We start from the raw sequence: 23,169 nt of genomic DNA, 5'->3' as shown, positions 1-23,169 counted from the left end.
TAATACGTAAATTCCAATCTCATACGTCATGAATGTCAGTCTGATTAAAACCAGCCCCTTCTCTGTCGTCCTTGACAATAGGAGAAGAGAGTCTTAATGAAACTGCATAAATGTGCATGCACTATTTACCCCCACCCCGGCCGAAAACGAAAACCATTCCTTCAATGTTAATGATTTAAAATGATATCCACAGCACCTGTATTAAACAACTTTTCAAAAGATTTGGAGCTAATAACGTTCTCTTATTTAAGTCGATTTGTTAAATAAATTTTATATCATTAATACCAATTACTAATCAAATTTCAGAGTTAGTTGGTGCAACATGGATACTCAAAAACTTCAACGTGTACGACAAAGTAAATATTTTGACATTTTCAAATGGTTAAAGCAGAGTTCGCTCTATGGTCCGATGTGCGTCTATCATTTTTTTAACAAAATTACTTTAAAGCAGATGAATAAGTTTCTAAAGTTATTAATTTCCCCTTGATTAAATACTTCCAAACATTTCCATATAAAAGGATACTTTGAAAAAAATCATTTGAAAAGTAAATAAGTGGGAATACATAAATACATTTGCCGCTTGTTAAGTCTGTTGGTCGTTTATAAGAAGTCATACACGCCACGCGTGAGGGGAATCCCAACATGGTGTATGTAAGGTAAGGGTGAATCTATAGGGAGTTCCAGAGGGGACGGACCCCCCCCCCCCTCTTTTTTTTGGGGGGGGGACCAAAAAAGTGTTAGAGTTATTCAATTTTAACGAGACATTGAGTCAAATTGATTTGAAAGGTGGATACTTGCATATACTAGTAATTGCTTCATTCAATTTTATCAACACCAGTATGTCATTTAATTCTAGGAAATATAAAACTACACACTGATCATATATATTTACGATATTTTCGTCAGATACAAGTATTGCTTAAGAATTCTTAAAACATATATGTAGCATAAAAGTTTTGTTTTAGAAATAGATAATTTGAAAGTGAAATGGAAGTGCAAGGAAATGCTCAGAATGTAGGATTTTGTACCATTTACTACAGAGCTACTGAGGGCCTAGGCGGCCTACAGAACCCCGGCCTATTGGGAGTAACCTTTAAATCAGCTTTTTTTTTTATTTATTTGTGATATTAGGTTCGAGTAGGGCGATTAGATCGACTAAAACTTTGAAAAGAATGTAAAACTCATACGGTACCAATTTTGATGCACCAGATGCGCATATCGACAAATAATGTCTCTTCAGTGATGCTTAACCGAAATTTTGGAAACCCGAAATAACAATGCAATTTTAGAGTTATTATAGGGAAAAACAGTGTGCCAAAAAAGTGGAGTCAAATTCGTCTAAAGATAAGAGCTATGCGTGAGAGATATAATCCTTAATTTTGAAATGAATTTCTTAACTTTATAACAGTTATTAAATATACATCCGTATTTTCAAGCTAGTAACGAAGTACTTAGATATTGGCTGTAGAGACCCTCGGGGACTAACAGTCCACCAGCAGAGCCCTCGACCCAGGGGTCATAATGTTAAACTCATACGGTACTAATTTTGATGCACCAGATGTGCATTTCGACCAGTAATGTCTCTTCAGTGATGCTCAACCGAAATATTTGAAATCCGAAATAACAATGAAGTTTTAGAGCTATTATAGGGGAAAACAGTGTGCCGAAAAAGTGGAGTCAAATTCGTCTAAGGATAAGAGCTATGCGTGAGGGAGATAATCCTTAATTTTGAAATGAATTTCTAAACTTTACAACAGTTATTAAATATACATCCGTATTTTCAAGCTAGTAACGAAGTACTTAGCTACTGGGCTGTAGAGACCCTCGGAGACTAACAGTCCACCAGCAGAGGTCTCGACCGAGGGGTCATAATATAAAACCTATACGGTACCAAATTTGATGCACCAGATGCGTATTTCGAGAAATAATGTCTCTTCAGTGATGCTCAACCGAAATTTTTCAAATCCGAAATAACAACATACATGTACTTGTTATAGTTATTTTAGGGGAAAACAGAGTGACAAATAGGGGAGCCAAATTAGTCGAAGGATAAGAGCTATGCATGAGGGAGATAATCCTTACTTTTGAAATGAATTTCTATATTTTATTACAGGAATTAAGTATATATCCGTATTTTCAAGCTAGTAACGGAGTACTTAGCTACTGGGCTGTACATCAATAAAATACTGTTCAAAGAAACAACAAAAATAATAAATGATATCTTACGATCAACGCAAATTATAGATCTTTCGTAATACTAATGGCAAAGAAATGCCACAGATATAGATTATCTCCTGAATGAATGACATATTTTTATGGATACCTTTTACCAGTAGATTGCACCCGTGTTTTCCTTGCTTAAACACGACAAGAGGTTCATTTGTTGTCATTTTCCAAAGCGGCATACGATAAAATGGATGTACACATTTGATTTATGTATTTAAAGATATTTAAACTGATTGTCGTACAATGCATTTTGTAAAATAAGATAAACCATTCATGCCAATTACAAGCATATCTTTTTTTTTAAAGCTTATTGTGCTAGCGTCATATTTATTATCTACTATGCAAGTAGAGGTCATAAGAAATGTTGAATTAATTATAAAATTTCTATCATAGTAAAGATTACTTAGAATTTGTAGATTTTTAAAAGACCTTTATTTTCTATAAAGTAATGTTTGGGAAATTAATTTATCGGTTGGTTTGCATAGCAATATTTGACAGAAAGATAAGATATTCCCTGAATAAGTAATAGTTCTAGATGTCAGGATAGTGTAGATAATTAGCCCACATTGTAATGCATGTACAAAGGACAGACATTGGTTAATGACATTCAACCCAAACAAATGCGAGGTCATTCGCATTCACGGAAAAGGAGAATCATCCTGGGAAACTACATGTACATTACACACAACCAGATCTTGAATATGATCAGCATGACTTCAAGCAACTTGCAACAGTCTCTACCCCCGCCACTCATTTCAATAAGTGGAACTCGTGTCTAATGTTAGCCTGCAAAATAAAATCAGATTGCTACCTGTAAGTTGTTTTAACACATTCTTATTACTTATGTAAAAAGTTTTCATCATCAGGGATTTAATTTTAAAATAAATAGGGGTTGTAAGCTCGCAAACGAGATGACGCGAGATTTGAGTACTTCCGGTGACAAACAAACCTTTACGGTTTGCATGAAATCATACAAGTTGGAAATATCCTGCAGTTTTTATCGTTTGTTGGTCGATGCAGAGAAGTGGACGCTATGCGGATAGTTGTGCAGGTAGGTATAAATGCATTCAAATACCGGTGGTAAACTTGATTTTCATTAAATAATAAATATCTTGGTTTTGTTTGTTACCACATCTAGGGTCTTCATACCGATTTATCTTTAAATTTTATCTTTAGTAACATATACGCTCGAGTAGATATAAATAGATTTACTTGACTTGAGGGAGTAAATACTCTTCCTGTATTCTAAATGTAACAAAACGTTTATATATAATGTACAGTGAAGTCTATAAAAAGAGAATTCATTAAAAAAAGAGCCAAACGTAAGGGATGCTTACACGGTAAAAGTCTTTACACTGTGTACCGCTTTAACTGCTTCAGAGAAAGTACTCTTCACTTCAACTATATATAACTGTTGGTAACATTTTTTCTATTACTTGAACCGCTAGTATATACCACATGCATGAGAAATATTTCAAAGAAAATATTGGTGTGCTCAGAAATTAATTCAAAACTTTTCTGATGCTTAACATTTTTTTTTTCTATCTGGCTGTAAACAGTCGTTAATTATACAGAAGATATGCATTCTACACATTCTCTACCGCATTATTGGAAGGAGCCACCACTGACTGAAATTACTCTCTCTCTGGTGTTTGCCAACTGATATCTTTAGACAAGAACTGCCCCCCCCCCCCCGCCCTGTAATCTCGTGCTAAATATATATAAACTTAATCAAGCCATAGATAATCAAGTTAGTTATCTTAAGGTATCTGATGTACAATTGACGAAAAAATTATGCCTGGTAAGGTATATATTTCATATCATCATTACATAGGTATGGGTGTGTAGTTTCTAAAAATAGCATTTTTTCCCGCCAAAACACTAAAGGGAGGTAACTCTAGCCATTTGAAAATAACATGGAAAAACGCATGTATTCTTTAAAAATGAGCAAAAAGTCAGCTTGAAATTAATATTTGGAAAAATATATTGGACTAGAATGATAGGCAAAATATTTCAGGCATAATATGAATATATGTTGCTTCATTTATTGCATTCAATTATAAAATCAATTAGAAAAATTTACCCCCCCCCCCTTACAGACACACACGACCCCTCACACACATTTTTAAAAACAAGAAAAGTCGAGATGTCTCAATTGTATTGTATGATTAATTTCATGATTTTCTGGTTCAGGATACACATGTACATATATGCACAAAATGAATAGCAGTATTTATGACAATTTGGTTACATGCACATGTAATAAACAAGTGGCCCACAGGCCTTAACGATCACCTGAGTACCATACCCCATACATAGGCCACGCAATTATTTTATCCACACACTTGTCTGAAAATAAAGATTTTATTGAATTTGATTCAATATAATAATAAAATTATGAAATATAATACATTTTCACTCCACAGCCCTATTGGTAACATTAGCCTAGTCTATGTTTTCAAGAGGAAATGAAAAATGTAAAAATGTTAGCCGACAACACATGGCGACGAACAAAGACCAACAACACTAGTTCATCTGAGAGTGACTAGGGTGACCTAAAAATTCTTGGTCAGCAGCATACTTTGAACAGATAAAAAATGGCACAATTTAGGAATCTAATCATATAAAACATACTTTAAAATAATTCCAATGTTATTTATTACAATTGTTTTGATTGGACAAAAATAAAGCTGAACAAGAGTTTACACATCAATAAATCCGAAAACGCAATGTATTCATACACACCTGAAAACAAATAACATAGTGCGGGGAAACTATTCAAATTTTTGCAATTGTTAATAAAGTGAATGAACTGGAATTATAAGAATCAAACATTCTTTTTGAAGAATTTATCGATGTGTAAACTCCGGACATTTTACTCACAAACTTAACATAAAAGTGCTCTGAGTCTAAGACACATCATTGCACTGTACAAGTTTGTATAAAGTAACTTCTAAGTAATATATGTCAACATTTCTATTGTGAAAAAAACTGACATAATTTAGGTACTACATAATCCAAAACCTTACAATCACTCGTAACTCGTGGTTTACCACGAGAGGTTTGGGCACAAAAAATATTGCGCAGACCATCTTCACCAGAACGCTTATGTATTAGTTTCAGATGATGCAGGCCAAGTCCGGAGCCTGCAACATTCTCTGCCATGTTCATTTTCATAACACCATTACCAACCAGAATATTCAATGATGGCAGATATAATGTTTTTGCGGAATTAAACTTATCTTGAAGAAAAGGGGTTTCTGCATCATATGCAGCTTTTGACAATTCACTTTGTGAAACAGCAACTGATAGAATTTTTGAGAGCATTTTCACATCTTCCACTGCATCATGTGCAGAATAAGTCTCATTACAGAAGTGCTTAGCTAAAAAAAATCTGTGAATACTTTTCAAGTTTCTTATGTTTTGAACGAATCAAAGACAATGAGTCAGTAAAACCAGACACTATTTCTAGAAAGTCTTCCTGTAATCCAATACAGTCAATGGCATGGGAAATGACACGGAAATCGAACACACGGCCATTGTGAGCAACCAGTATAATTCCATATTTGCCAAATGTACCTAGCCACTTGAGGAAGTTCAATATCGCTTCACGTATGGGGACTGCAGTAACTTTGGATCCATGTGCAAATACAGAGGTCCCATCACAGACTATTCCTGTTGTTTCTTCTGCTCCGGGCTCTATTGGAATCTTTGGCTGAACATAAGTTGAAAACACATTTCCAGAGTCTATCTCCACTGCGCCAATTTGAGTTATATGAGGCATAGCTCCTTGTCTGACTTTTAAAAAGAAAAACACATTTATTTTGATTCATGATCATGATTTAGAAAGCAAAAGTACATATACCGGGTATATAGATAATCATTTTAGTATCTGTAATATCCGCAATCACATTTTGTCTGAAAAAAGGGAAAATTATTAAAGAACTTACTAAGGCCTGTAGTTTCAAGATCAAATATAATGTACTTTGCCTCCATGTTCTTCAGCTTTTGGACAGCACCAAAATTTGGCTTGGGAATGGGATTCGGAATCTGTTCAATGTCAGCCTCTGTACCTAAACCAATCTCTATAAATACAAATACTGTGTATTTAGTTATTATGTAATGATTATTTGTCCTGATTTCTATCTAAGATATAAACTAATTAACTCCAGGGGGTTAATGCAGAAAAACAAGAGGCCCATGGGCCACATCGCTCATCTGAGCCCATATCTAAATATTTTCCATTGTATTCATGTAATACTTTGGTGCCTATTTTGGTCCCAACATACCCCCCGGGGGGCGGGGGCGGGCATGATTTTTACAAATTTGAATCTGCACTGTGGCAGGATGTAAACTTCTTTGGCCCAGTGGTTTTTGAGAAGATGGTTTTAAATGACCGCATCCTATTTTTTATTATCTCCCCTTCGAAGGGGGCATGGCCCTTCATTTGAACAAGCTTGAAAGCCGTTCCACAAGGATGATTTTTGCTAAGTTTGGTTGATATTGGCCCAGTGGTTCTGGAGAAGATGAAAATGTGAAAAGTTTATGCCGACGACACCAGACAACGGACAAATTTTGATCAGAAAAGCTCACTTGGGCCTTCCGCTCAGGTAAGCGAAAATCATTTTGCAGGGAAAAAATAGTGAATAGTGAACCTGATTGATAGGTGGACCCCTCAGATGCCTCGGATGCATTCATTTGCATTGCTCTTTCTTGTTTTAGGATAAGACGTCTGCGTTTTGTCCCTGGCAATTTCATCTTCTCCCTTCGTTTCACCCTGTATTCATCCACTTTGTTGGAGAACTTCATGTTGAAGTGACCAGGGGAAAGCCCATTTTTACTGAAAACCTGAAATCATTAAAATAAAGATATAGATTTCCATAATAGTTTTTTTTTCCAATTAGTCATCAGACAATGTCACATTCATAATACAGCTTTAAAAATATTTTTAAAAGACAATCCATGTGTATTTACATTGTATATACATGTATTAATAAAATTTACTTTTGAATAATAAAATGTGTTAAAATAAAAAACACCACAAAGTTAGTAATAATTTGAAAAGAGTAAGCAAACTCAAATGAAATGAACTTACAACTCAAAACCCAAAACAGAAACATCATTGGAACTAAAACTTCAATGCTAAAGTAGACCTCAGAGATATTTCCTTCCAATATTTATGCTGGCTGCTTACTCTTTTCAAATTATTACTAACTTTGTGGTGTTTTTTATTTTAACACATGAATGCGGAAATCTAGGCTTTCACTCTCCCCATAATGTAAATGTTTAGGGGCCTTCAGCATCGCTGCACGATTTGCATACTCGCATGCTTGACTGGAGCCAAGGTCAACATATATGGCAGACTTAGCAATAACTGGTTCAAAAAGTAAATCAAGTTTTTCACGTAGTAAAGGGTCACTAAGTGGTGCTTTGTATGGCAAACTTCTGTGTGCATATTTCTGTGTGTTTCCTACTCGCTTGTAACCACAGAAGCGAGCATGACAATGGTTGTGATCTCCAAACTGGTGAGGTATAAGTGCCTGTAGGTTCTCACGCATCCCATCTACATCACCTTGGTTTTTACTAAATACATACTTTATGCACTTATGGAGATGCTGAATTACCATATTACTGATTCTAACATCCTTCCTATTGCGAAGATCATAGAGAAGTTTGACTATGTTTTTTATGCAATGATTCCTGTCAATTTTTTTCTTAACAGTCACTCCAAGACTCTTATGTATACGAGCCACAAGAGTATTATCACCATCACCCTCTATTACATCTACAGGCGTACCTTCTTGGATCATATCCTTGATGGCTTTCAGGCCTGCTTCACTCTCCATGGCCCTGGCAGATCCTCTGTGATTCCACACACAACGATGTTCCCGAACTTTTACTCCTGGTCTATTTCTCTTCCACCATTTGCATACTCCACAAGTGCGGTGTGTTACAACTGCCTTCAAAACCTTATTTTCTTTGCTCATCATGAATGTATGCCCTGGGAGAAAAACCATATTTATTTATTACTTTGGGATTTAATTAAATTAGTGGTGCTACATGTTTTTAGAAATTCTGCATAACTTGACATTAGCTTGAAGTAATGTCATAATCATTTCACAAGGTACACAGACAACCAACCCTTAGACTAACATTCATTATTTTTTGATAATTAAAAAATCAAAACTTTGTCAAATATATACCTGTTAAACTGTCAAACCCCCTTTTTTGCCATCCATGGTCGATGCAAACTGTCATGCCTTTACGGGACTTAGGAGGGAAAGAGAGTTTCTTGACTGCTGGATGCAGTTTCTTTGATCTGTGGGCATCATAAGAAGCGACATCTTTATTGGGATCCAGAATCACTTCATAAGTAGCCTGCTCAAGTTTGGATCCTTTAGAGCTACAATATTATGTTATAAAAATATTATATAATCAATCACCCCTCATCATGTCAACATGGAAAAATGAGAACCCTGGATAAAAAAAACAACAACCTAAAGTGATATATATCCTGCATTACTCCAACAAGTTAGAGCCTCAGTCAACGTCCCTTATATACGCGGCACCAGGTCAAAAGTATCTCATCATGAACCTCTAGCAGGCTGGAATAATCCTGCATTTGTAACATGCATTTACATTTCTACACTCTGTGTGTCATTGTTGAGATTACTGTGAACATAGGATTGTGCACTGAATTCAAAATTTAAAAGATAATTCGAATGATCCTGACATATTAGAAATTGAAAATTGTTCTATCACAATAATTCAGTATAATTCTATGTCTAATAAAAATCCTACCTCTGTAACATTACATGTATAAAGACATTCAAGCTATCTCGGTGATATATTGTTTACATCCAGACATGATGCAAATTGTGCACAAAAAATGATGATGTAGTGTCTGCATGTTAAGCAAAGGGGCAGTTGGAAGTTTAGATGTAAGATTGGAATTTAATATTCACTCGACATAATCTGTTATCATTGCTTTTACAATGTTATTTCCAATCGATTTGTTCACTATCATATTTCAGCTGTCATTGATAATAATGGCTGTCAATATAATGCATGTGCAATTTTTAAAAAGTAGTAATGAAAATAATCTTTACCTGTTTCCATCACCTGGAGAATCAAAAGAGGTGCATGTACTTTGGTCTGCCAGTCTAGACACATCTCTGTGCAGAATTAAAATTAAAATGTTACAATATTCATAATACTAATACACATGGTGTTAATCATTTTACATGTACTAAAATACACTTATCATAAACATCAGAATAGATATATAATAAATTTACCCATGAAATTCATCTGAAATAACAGCAACCCCTAAGTCGCTAAACTCCTCCTTGACATCCTCTTCTTTCTGTGAAATAGCTCTAAAACAACCAAGTTTAAAGATTTACATGATCAATATTTATAAACATTTTTATATCAAATTGAATGAACATAATTATTTTTTTTAAAGAAAAAATAGCAATGAAATTTTTATTACATCATTTCTTTCTCATAGGCCATGGCACTTTCTTTCTTCATGTTTTCTTCTGCATATTTCTCGATGAACTGGCCCGCTCTTCTTTCCATTGTTTTCAAACTTCTGTTGTTTATGAAGGGAAGGTCAAGGGTGGTAAGCAGGTTGTTCATCCGCTGGGGTCCACCAACACTGTCTATCATTGCTTCAATATAACATGGTACTGTGTGGTGATTAATTCTTCTTTTTTTATGTTTCACTTTTGTATTTTTAACACATTTATACATACAAACTGTAATCTACACTCGCTCATTCACACTTGCAATTACTCTGTGCACCTTCTGTATCAACAATAACAGTGAATTGTATATATGATATATACATGTATAATATATACATACACACACATAAATATATATACACACATAAACATACATATGTACACATTCAAAGATAACAGTAATTATTTTATTTTTCATATACCTGTAAATGTATTGTAATTTTTTTTTACAAACTACTTGTCCATTATATTATGATACAATGCCCATTTACCAAGCATTTTGGATTTGCTATGAAATACATTTTGACAATATTGTTCAAAATTTCTATAGTATAAAATAATTCTTGCTAAACTTTATGACAATGTAATGCTACATGTATTTCATAAGATATAATTTGTTTATAGATAAATTATATTTTTAAAAAACGACAACATACCTGCGCCGACTTTAGTATTTATGCAAAAACTTGGCATCCCCTTGTCGTTTTGTTTCTCACTTCTGTGGGTCTTCCCATACGATATCCTGTTCAGCCGGAGACAGAGTGTACACTGGATATAGAGATATCCACCTAGTCCCAGTTTCATCTCGCCCTTAGCTGTGTGTTTAGTTAAATAAAGAGGCCCGCATTTACAATGTTGACAACTGGAAAGTGCGTCTATAATTGACGACCACTCAACGATTCGTCGACCGTTCTTCCACCCCGTAGAACTGAATTTTCTACTGTTTATCAACGTTTTCATCCCGGGAAAACACACCTCACAACATTCCCCTTCACAATAATGTCCTGACACATAATTATGATCCAGAGTAAGTTCATTAACATTTACTGACCGTACCGTACCGGTTTTTTTAAATCGACCTTTCTTGTTTCGTTTCACGGCGGCCGCCATTTTTAAAAACTGTTTATATTAACGACGTCGCGTCATACAAGTCATACAAAGAGATTTTAATTTAAACGATTACAAATTTTATTAAAGCACAAAATCAAACATTTATTTGATAGTTTTGACTATCCAAAATGTTAGATTTGTTCATAATGTTGATTTTAAAGATTTATGCTCGTTTCCGAATATTACCGAGGTCATTCCGGAAAATACCGAGCTCTCGTGCTCAATTGTACATCAGATACCTTAATAATACCAATTTCTCCAAATTGCTTAAATAATCATGATTTAAAAAACCCAGTGAAGTAATAGGCCATAAAATAATCACAACACCCCCTCCCCTCAATTTTAGCCACATCACAAAATTATCTACTTGAGTTACATTGTACATTTGTATGTCAATTATCAACAATAATAGGCCTATTAAAGAGAAGAAGTAAATTGAATTAAAAGTATAAATGAATTGCGTAATTATCAAATAATCATTCCTGAAGTTGAAGATGAACATATATACTTGCAGTTACTTGGTTACTTTATACAACTTGTTCTCCATCGCCACTTGAACCACTGCATTGACAATGTACTTCAACTTGTTAAACCAAACTTCCACCAGAGTTCGTTTGCTCACAAACCAAACTCTTCCACTTAGGCATTATGGGATAGCGATTTCTTAGGTCGCGTATACTGTGACGTCACTGTAGAATGACGAAAAAACATAACGTCAAACGTAAACAACTTTCAAAACAAGAACGTAAACATCAAGTTCATTACTTTACACAATAATTTGAACAGAGTCTCCCTACTTTTTAATGATCTTTTAATCATTTTATGTTTAAAATAAAATCCATACTTTTATATTAATGCTCTTAATATTAATATCTTCAAACTTTTAACTGCGAACTACTTCTTTAGTGTAATTTGTCTGCGTGATAATCGCGGACTCACAATATACAAATCTGTATATTGTGGTGCGTCACATAGGAGAGGTCTATTCGTAGGTGACGTAATGAGGCCTCGACGGGGAGTTTGCTTGTTAAACATATATATAACAAATGGTTGTGGTACACAGCGTTCTCTGATTTACGCATAAGCGTTGGTTTTTTCAGACGTGTAGTTACCCCAATTCTATATACTCGTAATAGTGAATCGGATTTGTTGTTACCGGAAACGCTTCACCGGAAGTGACGAGAAACGAGACTTACAGCCCCTATTCGTGACCACTGTTCTACAGTGTATACAACTCCCAGAATGCCACATTCTGGTTTCCAAGCATGGGCATTAGCTGCAAAAACACTAACGTATATGCTATCGCCCGAGGGCGCTAGCAGTCAGGGTAATGTAAGGGGTAAAGTAAGTACCTAGCCTTAAGGGGTACAAGAAGGGGTTTCTGGTAAACATCGTGTGTGTTTGTAGACGCTAAAATGAACAAAAACAGCAATATAGAGGGATTGTAACGGTGACCTACTGTTTGGTCCTGAAAATATGGAGACCCTGTGTTGTTAGTATAGCCTGCGAAGTTTATGAAACAAGCACCTGCATACCCTATATATAACAGCTAATTTCAAAAACATTCTTAACCCTAGTTATTGATTGATAAAATTCTAAGTCATACGTTAATTCCAATCTCAAGCCTTACGAATGTCAGTCTGTGTTCATGTCGATAGGAAAGGGGGCTGATCTTAATCAGACATCATGAATGCACATGAGCTATTTACCCTCTAAGCCAAAAACGAAATAATTCCTTCAAAGTTAATGTTTTTAAAATAATATCTACAGCACCTGTATTGAACAAGTTTAAATGATTAATGTATTTTCATGTACATGTAAATACATTTTAAGAATAATTCTCGGCTTTGGTTTGAATACAACACATCGATATACATTTTTGAAAATTTAACCTGATACAAAAAATATGCATTTTAATTTCACAGAGTTTTCACAGAAGTGCAGTGTTGAATTGTCCGCATTTCCTCGAACACATCTACTGACACAAGTTCTTTTTTTTCTGAGCTTAATAACAGACCAAACTAAATTAAATTAAAGATTGTTTTTATAAAACAAAAGGTCTCCCCAGCTCCCCAATTGAAAGTGCTCCAAACGAAACCTTCTCCCCTTAATGTATTGCATGGTATGGAGGAGAAAGCATCAACAGGAACATAGACATTTTGAACTCCGATAAGAAACATTGGAGAAGTGTTTACAAACTATTTTACACTCTCCAACCCTCAAATCAACTATAACTTTAAGGACAACAATTCGATCCTCCTGTCCCTGGAATATGCACATCTGCAAATGGCATTAACGTATTGTACAAACTTTCAAGTCTATCGGATAAGCCATATAGGAAGAAAGTGCTCACAAGCTATTTTACACCCCTCATATATCCACTATAAATTTATGGAAAGATAATTGAATCCTTCTGTCCCACCAATATGAACATCTAAAATTGCAATGAAGCATTGTACAAAATTTCAAATTTATCCAATATTTAAGCCATATAGGAGAAGTGTTCACAAGCTATTTTACATCCTTCATCCCTCTTATATCCACTATAACTTTTAGGATAATAATTGGATCCTCCTGTCCCAACAATATGAACATCTACAAATAATAATGAAGCAGTGTACAAAGTTTCAAGTCTATCCGATAAGTCATAAAGGGGGAAATTGTTCACAAGCTATTTTACACCCCTCATAGATCCACAATATTAATTTAAGGAAATATAATTGAATCCTCCTGTCCCACCAATATGCACATCTAAAATGGCAATGAAGCATTGTACAACGTTTCATGTCTATCCGATGCGCCATATAGGAGGAAATTGTTCACAAGGTATTTTACATCCTCCATCCCTCTTGGATCCACTATAACTTTTAAGAACATAATTGGATATTCCTGTCCCAAAAATATGCACATCTACAAATGGCAATGAAGAATTGTACAAAGTTTCAAGTCTATCTGATAAGCCATATAAGAGGAGAAGCGTTCACAAGACTTTGTGACAGACGGACGGACGGAAGTACAGACGGACAGACGGAAAGTACAACAACAATATCTCCCCCTGAAAGAGGGGAGATATAATCATCACTAGGTAAGTAAGAATTTGTAACTGACGATTCGCGGTGCAAATCATGCACTAATCTAGGAATTAACCCCGGGTGTCAATCCCTGTATTTTGGGGGTCTTTTCTTTTGTTCTTTGGAGGGGGGGGGGGGTCTAAACAAGGATACAATCATGTAGAATCTACTACATAGATTTAGATTGTATATAAATATGATATAATATATGTATATTTTTGTCTTTAGATTGTTTTCATGAAACACTGTGAGGGGTGGGTGTCTATCTGGACAAATACTGCTCTTGCAATGAAACACAGTTTAGGGAAGTTGATAATTTTATTTGATAGTAAAAACGATGAAATATCTTAGAGTGATTACTTTTCAATCGAGTCGGTAGGGGTTGGGGTCTGGACCATTACTGCATTATCTCTTGCAATCAAACACACAGAATAGGGGAGGGGGTACATGTTATGCATCTTGTTCTACAATGGCTATTTGAATTATAACACTGTGCACGTAAAGGAATCCGTGGGTATACTTTAACGAGCAGGATTTCTTTTTGAAATGGCTTTAGGTGACAACTTGAAAGTAAAAATAGCTTTCAATAAAATATGTATCTAGAATACAGCCATCATACAAGCTACAGGAAAACCAAAAGTGACACGTGCTCCTCCACCACTTGGAGACAGGGTATATTTTTCCATTTCTAGAAATATTGCATTGCCAGCATGTACAAAACAACGTCAATTCAAAACATAATAGTTTATGTTAGAATTCATATTATACAATTAAGTCTTTGTCAACTGATGAAGTTGAAAATAAGCATATATTTGTAAAAACAAATTATCGATCTGGAACCGCAGCGGTGGTCTAAATGTAGAGCGGAAGATCATGGTTCAAATCCCGGCCGCGATAGACAAGATGCAATCAATCAATCGATCTGAATGATCGATAAGCTCGACCCTATAATGCATAAACGAATACTTTATATCCTTTAGTGTACTTCTACATGTATTTATGTTCATTACAGTGTGCTACTTTTCAAAAGATTTGGAGCTGATAATGTTCTCTTATTCAAGTCGATTTCTTACATACATTTTATATCATTGATACCAATTACTAATCAAATTTCAGGGTTATTTGGTGCAACATGGATAGTCAATAACTTCAATGTGTGCAACAAAGTAAATATTTTGACATTAAAAATGTTTAAAGCTGCATGGTCCGATGTGCGTCTATCATTTTTGGAAAGGATTACTCTAAAGCAGATGAATTAGTTTCTAAAGTTATTAATTTCCCCTCCATTAAATTACTTTTGCGCACAAAAGAAAACCTTGAGAAGATTATTTATAAAGTAAATAAATGGGAACACATCAATACATTTGCCGCTCGTTAAGGCTTCTATAAATAGTCACACAGGCGTGAAGGGAATCCCAACATGAACTGAGACATTGGGTTTGATGGAGCGTACGAGGTAAAAGAGATATTTGATATTTTTATTTCCCTTAAAGCTGACATGAATTAATAAATATAGTATAATTCTATATGTCCGCCATATTTCTTTGCTAATCCGCCATATTAGTTGGATATTTTATTGTTATATGTATCAGGGTTCACATGGTATATAAGGGGACGAGTTTTGCTATGCTTCACTTCTCAGCAGTGTCTTCGATTTACCTGTGCGGGTAGCTTCGACAGGTAACACGTACATCTCCGATATTAATTTATAGGACATCAAGAAGAAATGAAATCACGTTTTGAAACACCATGCAGTGCTCAACATTACAATAAACATATCGGACAGTAGTAAATCATTCTAAAAGCTTTGGATAAATAAATATAGAATGCCTTTTCTTTACGTGAATGTGCGTACATTTGCAATAGATATGTCAAAACTATACAAAAACGCGGAGAAATATTTCATCTAGTATCTAGATCTATTGATGAAATGGAATAAGCAAAGGGTATAAAATTTATACCATTCACACTTCAAGCAAAATGCAAATAAATAAATGCTACTGTACGTATAAAGAAGACATGGTCATGTATGATCGTCATGAAAAAGCATCGAATGCGGATGACTATTTACCTGGGTTTACTCGTAATATCTGTAAAGGATCGAAGATGTACGTGTACACTTGTCGAAAATACTCAAAGTAGTAGTAAAACTCCCTTTATTAGCATAATCCATGAAACAAAACGATACACTCCATTTGTATTCCAACAGTAAACAACATTGTCCATTGTACAGACTGCGACACACTTAGCCCGTGCCCATCAGCTATCTTCAATCAGGGGAAGTATCAGAGTATAATATTTACCCTGTATTGTGCATGAATCCTTATACCGTATGATTTACTTGTCAGAGTATTGCAGATTTATAAATCAGCAAATCATTTAGGTATATAAATTGTTTGTGCATAGATAAGTTGCATATACAACACTGCATGAGTGTATGGGATCAGAGAGGGGGATTCAAACGATGGTCTTGTAGTAATCGCGCTCTTATTAAGACAAATGATATCGTTAATTCAATATAAGAGAACAGTAACTCAATATTGCTCTCATTAATTGATAATACAGATTTATTTGATTCATTTAAAGCACACAATAATTAAAAATTAAACATGTCTTTAAATAGTGTTATTTTCAATTACTTCATTTTATGCTAATTTGGCGCTCAATAGATCTTATATATCTATGCCATTTTGCTTTATTACATTCTGCGTTGAACTCGACGCAAATTGTAGTAATGCAAAATGTAATAATTTAGTTTATCATATGCGTAGTTATCAAGAAGTGAGAGGCCGTTATTTTGTAATGCAAGTAAAAATATATTTATATATTGGGTGACAACCCCCCCCCCCCCAAAAAAAAAAAACTTGACCCCAGCTTGAAAGTTCTGATATAATAGTAGAAGACACACACCACCACCAATTAAGAAAATGAAGATATTATGAGGCACTCATAGTAAAGGACTCTAACCACCCCATCCCACCCCCAACGATGGAAGAAAATGAAGTGTAGGGGAAATTATTGAGGCAGTCAAAGTAAAAGACTCTTTTAACCCTTCAACCCCACATTAGGACTTTGAACATCGGATAAAACATCTTGGTTTGTTTGGGGTTTTTGTTTTATTTTATTGCTGTTTTCGTTCATCTTTTTTTAATTATTATTTTGAATGGCAAGAAATTTTGAAGAATCCAATTTTCCATTTTTTTTCTTCCTGTTGTACCCCCCCCCCCCCCATGAAAAATGACGATACATGTCTGGTTATTACATGTACATTTTGCTTTTCAACACATGCATGCATACTAATTGTATGGTGTAGAATTGCACCCTTTACCAAGTTTTCCTTCATCTACACAGTATAAGGAATGGTAAACCAAAATCACAAAACAAAATACATAAAGGCCAAGATAGTTTTAAGCGTAGGAACTTCATTCACGAATACATAACTACATGTATTCAGAAAAATCGCATGCATGCATTGCAGGACTATAGCATATGTCTGTTTTAACGTTTCTGTAGCATGCCATAATGATTATTTTCATTTCGTAGATCTGGCGCAATGGATATATTCTGAAAATAGACATACCACTGTACGTCGAAATTTCATATCCAAATGTATTCGATAAGATGTTAGTATTCATAAATCAGTAAAATTCGTGTTGGGGTTTTATTTGATATGATACAGTGTCAATATACTGTAATGCATTAGTAGGATATGCAAAAGGCAAGAGTATAAACATTTTCTAGTATCGATATCTATATGATCACGAAAAAACATTATATAATTTGTATTCGGATTCATATGCCGATTTAGATATCAATAAAAACAAAGCTTCATAGTTTGTGGGAGGGGGTTCTAATGATCCTGATGAAATTAAAAGAAGGAACCCCACATTTGCATTCAAACTAGATGTACTTCAAAATGAATTCATTTCTGCTCTGACTGAAAGCATGATTCTAAATTTGGGAACGAATCTTGCATACAAAATAATTAATAGGGGAACACATAAATTCGAGCTCCTTTGAAATTTAATGAAATGCAGATATGCACCTTTCTTTCAACACGAACTGATATGTTGTTTCAGGCATGTATACAGGGGGTTGGGGTGGGCAGGGAGGCTGGGCTGGTCTGCTCTCCCCACATTTTTGACAATTTACTTTTTTCCGCTATTCTAACATACAAAGTCAGTATTTTCTACATGCACAGTTTAAACTGATATTTTTTTTTTAAATTTGTAATGAATTCAATTATAAGCATCAACTCCTGAAAGTTTTTAATATATTGTCAATAAAAAAAAAATAATAGCTGGAATTTCTTAATGCTTCTAAGCTTACCATTATATCAGCGATCAATTTTCTTTCCTTCTCTGAAATGATATATTGTACATCGAAGTAGGACAGTATCTCTCTCTCTCTCTCTCTCTCTCTCTCTCTCTCTCTCTCTCTTTCTTTCTTTCTCTCTCCCTCTCCTGTTCAATCAATGAATATGGATATATTGAGACCGTAAATAATTATGTGGTTGCTAAAGAAACAATAAAACTATATATTCGTCTATACATTTCCTTTTATATGTGTCTTTGTGTAATCAACTATTTATTATGGATTGCAAATGTAATGCTCGCATTTTTAAACAGATGTATATTTTCGATCATTATTCCTTTATTTGTATATCCAAATTTGTATATGATCATCGATAAATTTTGAATTCAGCACGCAATATATCCAACCAGATGCTCAGTGTATATGATTAGATTCCTGATTTCTATAAACTGCAAAACCTCGACCAGACAAGCATTCAATACAGGAAAAATTTTCGACTCTGACATCTCCCCTGATTGAAGACACCCTATTTGGCACGGGTGAAGTGTGTCACAGTCTGTATAATGGAATGACAATGTGTTGTGAAGTTCTAACGAGATACAAATGGAGTTTATTATTTTGTTTCGTGGATTTATCAGAATAAAGAGAATCTAATATTTTCGGTAAGTGCACATCTCCGATACCTGTTGAATAGACGTCCGTATTTGATATGGGTTTTTTTGTGTGGCGAATATGCCATGTGCATTACATATTATGCTATTGGCATGGACCTGTATTTTGCAAGAATTGATATAGATAATATATTTTGTGCTCTTTGCTTATTCCATTCTATCAGTATGTACTTGACAAATGATTTCTCCGCATTTATTTCATAAGAAACTGCAAATACTTGCTTGCACTTGCAAGTATGCAAGAAAAGCTTCTTTTTTTGCATTTGTTTCTAAATTATCTAAACTTTCGGAATGTTGCATTGGTATACAATAAATATTTTGTAATTTTGAGCAAAGCGTAATGTTTTAAAATGTGATTTTATTTGTTTCGCATTCCCTATATATTACTATCGGAGATGTGCACTGGTCGAGTCCACCTAGAAAAATCACTCAGGTGTGACAATCACATTTGGGGTATATACGGGTAGAGTAAATTAGGCTACCTGAGAGAAATATGGCGGATAAGATGAGAAATCTGTACGTATTTATTAATACATGTCAGCTTTAAACATATGGAATGTTACTGTTGTGTTTTCGTGCGAGGAAGAATGTGATAGAAAATCTTTGTTAGACATATGTTGCAATTGAATATGCAACGAGTAACAGCAAGTAAATTCATTTGAAGTTCATACATTAGTATATAATATGAATTGAAAAGTGAATAAATAGACATGAAAATGCTCATCTACTATAAATAAGGGCACATATGAGAAATCGTGCATAATCTTTCACTGAGCATACAATGTAACGGTTATTTTTGTGCGGTTGGAAATTTTCATATAATATCCCAAGAAGTTAGCAGAATTTACTCTACAGATAAAATTCTCTCTCTCTCTCTCTCTCTCTCTCTCTCTCTCTCTCTCTCTCTCTCTCTCTTAACGCAAAACAATGCATAATCGCATCAAAATAATTCACTTACCGTTGCATTAATAAGTGTATCAAAATGAATTCCCTACACAATCTCGGAGCTATAACCAATATAGTGCAATTGACTCTTATGTGAATGAAGATCGATACGATCTGCGCAGACAGCTACCCCAGCCATGGTAACTACTAGGCGATTTCCATAAACGCAAATGAACTTCGTATGTGGATCATCAGAGTCTGTTGACATGTGTACACAAATGCAACTATGACATCGCAGTCGTACGTTACAATATGAAACACGAGCTTTCAAATGTATCTAAGACATCATTCATATCTAAGGTATTCTAGTACTATCAATTTCCACTTATATGTTTATGTATTAGAGTAAATAAGACGTTAATGATACCAAAACTGAATCTGCCGTAACAATCTGAATAACACACTATGAAGGGATTCAGTTCTGGCCTTTTAACTTTAGTCACAGGCACTCTTCCGGTGACGAAATGCATCGATTTGATGCAATTCTTGCACCGATCCACGTTCGAGTCTCTTTACGGTTTACGGAAAAGGACGAGTGCGTTATTCGATTGTTACCCCAACTGTAGTATTGTTGATTGAACGAAACACCGGGTAACGTAATCTGAAGCTGAAAGCAATCTATAAACAATACAAAATAGATAGTTGGGCAAACACAGACTCCTGGACAAACCAGAGGTGGAATTGGGTACCTAGGACGAGTGCCAATATTCAATAATATAAGTTCAATACGCGGGTGTGTTAAGGCAGGTCATGCTTTTTTTATGCACGTAAACTGCATAATTTTTTAAAACTGTCTTACACAGAGAGAGGGAGCTACTAACTCTTAAATACTATTTTGGTTGTTTACATGAGAACATTTTGTATCATAACAACATGACAAACATGCGTTTCCGTATGACGTTATTGAATTACTGTTATAAATAGATCATGGAGGTACCTTAATAGAAAATGTAAAAGTAGCACATTACCCCAAGATTTAAATATTGGTCTAACTGGCGATAATGACGGTAAAATACCCATAGTATATCAGAATTACTGATAGAATCCTACCACTTTCAATAAGAAATAATTATGTAACATTTAAACACGAAACCATCTAGCCCATGTTTTACATTTTGCACTGATGCTATGCAGTTTTCTTTAAAGGTGTTCTTAACAGACGATTATATCAGTAATATCCGTCTACATTAGGTTATGACCTTTCAAACGGTGTATAAAAAGTCTCTAAAAGTATGCGGCCTAATATGCTACTTTTGCAGTTTTATTTCAGTGTGTGACAGAGGAAAATCGGATCGACATGCTAAATGGAATGTTTTCTCGGTTAAACAAAATTTTCAATGAATGATATCAACATACCTTCTTAATATCAATAAATTCTCAGCGTTTCACATATATATTCCATATATCCCATGTCATATAATTCAAATACTCCACATTTTGTCGATATTTGCATGGCACACATAAATAAATTCACTCTTCCACGCCACGCCCACTCGTAGCAACGAGTCGCACGCGACTCCAACCTCCGTCAACAAATGGCGAGCGAAAATACGAAGATGAGCGGTTTACAACTGATACCGGATGATTTCTCGCTCGACTATTATGAGAAAGACGTATTTTCTTCGAAATCCAAAGAACGTGGGCTTGTTTATTTCAAAGAGGGTTACATCCACAAAATAAAAGTAAATGAATTTTCTGAGAACGGCAAAGTTCACATCGCAGCCCGATGTTACAGGAGCATGAAGAAAGGAGAGGATCCCCACAAGCTTCACATCGAGTTGGATGTCAAGAATAAGACCATCCTTGATTCATACTGTTCATGCACTGCAGGGTATTTTGCCAAAGCGATCAGTTAATGTTGGGCTTTAGTTGTTTTCCTGTTTGCAGTAAGTTTTGTTTCACTTTGAATCCTTAGGTAAAAACAATATCTAAGTTTATGAGACCAGATTAGTAGTGATAATATTGCCCTTAAGAAAGTATAGGACGACCCCCCCCCTTTTTTTTTTTTACACCAAAGGAGTACGTGGGTTACTACAATTTCTCTATTGAACAAATTAAAATTCCACTGCATGTATATCTCAAATGAATTCAATTTATTTATTGATTTACCAAACATGTTGGCATACAATCAGTTAAACAATGAGATATATGATAAGACAAGTATAAACAGTTCATATACATATTTGTTTATATATACATACACACACATACATACCCGACATGTACATGTGACATATTAAACTGTTTGAATGCAATTTAGTATTGTATATATAATATTAGTAATATAATTATAGTACTCCACTTTTCTTGCGCAATTCAAAACATTCAAATAAAAATTCACATAACCTTCTATTATGAACAGCATTGACAGGTTGCATAGTACTTTACAATTGTTTTCCTTTGATATATCATAATTTGAATCATACATGTTTAAAGGGTAATATTTCTTTCTTACATCTTTATACATAAAGCAGTCAAATAAAAAGTGTAACTCATCTTCAACAGTAGTTTTACAAATGACAAAAACGATATTCTTTTGGGATACTTGGTTTTGAATATCTACCAGTTTCGATTTCTAAAGGGTGAGCATCTTAATCATTTTGCCCAAGAGAAAATCTATGTATAGTCTGGGTCCCCTAAACTTAAATGTGAAATAAATCACAAATTGTGTTTACATACAAAATATTCAATATTGTGTTGAGAATTTGTAATTTGCAAATATTTCTGTATTGTTCATATTCCAACAGTTGTTCAGTTTCTGTTGTTATTTAAATGTTGATATTTGATCCTCAAGTTAAGGAATACATACATGTATGTATTGTGCATGTTTGCATTTGTTAAATATTGGTATTTGGAACTTTCCATTTCATTTCCACACATGCACTAGAATCTATGCAATAATTAAAAAAAAATATGTGGCATGTCAAAGTAAATTCTAAAACATTACCATCAGCTCATGTGAGGAAAAAAAATCAAATAATGTTTATGTAATGTTACTCATCTGTGCTGATTCTCCCTGTATTCAAGTCATGTATAAATCATGCTACGTGTATCATTGTTGAAATATTTGTTCGTACAATTTCAGATCAGGGGGCAAATGTTCTCATATTGTGGGCCTTATCAAAAGTATCCAACAACTTAAACTTCTCGGACTCACTGATGCACCATCTGAGCAGTCATGTACCAGTCTACCACAGACCTGGCATATCCCAAGAGGAAACAAGATCAAGCCGGTTCCACTGAGCCAGGTTGTTGTTGTAAAGGCAAAAGAAAACAGGAAAAGGGCCCCTATTATGCCAA

The 23,169-nt window shown here is 34.6% G+C and overlaps 2 protein-coding genes across 3 annotated transcripts; both read right to left on the bottom strand.

Moving 5' to 3' along the window:
• Nucleotides 1-4,377: 4,377 nt before the first annotated feature.
• LOC125655419 (uncharacterized) lies at nt 4,378-21,318 on the bottom strand. Of its 2 annotated transcripts, none has more exons than XM_048885700.2 (11): nt 21,226-21,318; nt 18,269-18,300; nt 10,415-11,557; nt 9,722-9,902; nt 9,525-9,605; nt 9,336-9,401; nt 8,430-8,629; nt 8,024-8,227; nt 6,882-7,074; nt 6,177-6,311; nt 4,378-6,024 (listed from the first exon to the last, which is right to left on the bottom strand). In XM_048885700.2, the coding sequence occupies exons 3-9, from the start codon at nt 10,866-10,868 to the stop codon at nt 7,064-7,066; spliced, it is 1,197 nt and encodes a 398-aa protein (XP_048741657.2). In that variant the 5' UTR covers nt 10,869-11,557; nt 18,269-18,300; nt 21,226-21,318; the 3' UTR covers nt 4,378-6,024; nt 6,177-6,311; nt 6,882-7,063. The 2 variants fall into 2 exon arrangements, with proteins under 2 accessions (XP_048741657.2, XP_048741656.2); XM_048885699.2 differs by lacking the exon at nt 21,226-21,318 and adding an exon at nt 19,883-20,136.
• LOC125663252 (DNA polymerase III PolC-type-like) lies at nt 5,606-7,035 on the bottom strand. The gene is made up of 3 exons (XM_048895550.2): nt 6,882-7,035; nt 6,177-6,311; nt 5,606-6,024 (listed from the first exon to the last, which is right to left on the bottom strand). The coding sequence occupies exons 1-3, from the start codon at nt 7,033-7,035 to the stop codon at nt 5,606-5,608; spliced, it is 708 nt and encodes a 235-aa protein (XP_048751507.2).
• Nucleotides 21,319-23,169: the final 1,851 nt, after the last annotated feature.

Source organism: Ostrea edulis, chromosome 7 (assembly GCF_947568905.1).
Source record: "Ostrea edulis chromosome 7, xbOstEdul1.1, whole genome shotgun sequence".
NCBI classification, from domain to species: domain Eukaryota; kingdom Metazoa; phylum Mollusca; class Bivalvia; order Ostreida; family Ostreidae; genus Ostrea; species Ostrea edulis.
This window is presented reverse-complemented; position numbering and strand designations above follow the sequence as displayed.

Coding starts and splice junctions, on each gene's coding strand:
- LOC125663252 (XM_048895550.2), bottom strand. CDS start 7,035: ATGAAGTTCTCCAACAAAGTGGATGAATACAGGGTGAAACGAAGGGAG. Junction 6,312..6,881: donor GGGGTCCACCTATCAATCAG/GTTCACTATTCA, acceptor TTGTATTTATAG/AGATTGGTTTAGGTACAGAG. Junction 6,025..6,176: donor TCTTGAAACTACAGGCCTTA/GTAAGTTCTTTA, acceptor TCTTTTTAAAAG/TCAGACAAGGAGCTATGCCT.
- LOC125655419 (XM_048885700.2), bottom strand. CDS start 10,868: ATGGCGGCCGCCGTGAAACGAAACAAGAAAGGTCGATTTAAAAAAACC. Junction 9,903..10,414: donor AAATACTAAAGTCGGCGCAG/GTATGTTGTCGT, acceptor GTTATATTGAAG/CAATGATAGACAGTGTTGGT. Junction 9,402..9,524: donor ATTTCAGATGAATTTCATGG/GTAAATTTATTA, acceptor AATTCTGCACAG/AGATGTGTCTAGACTGGCAG.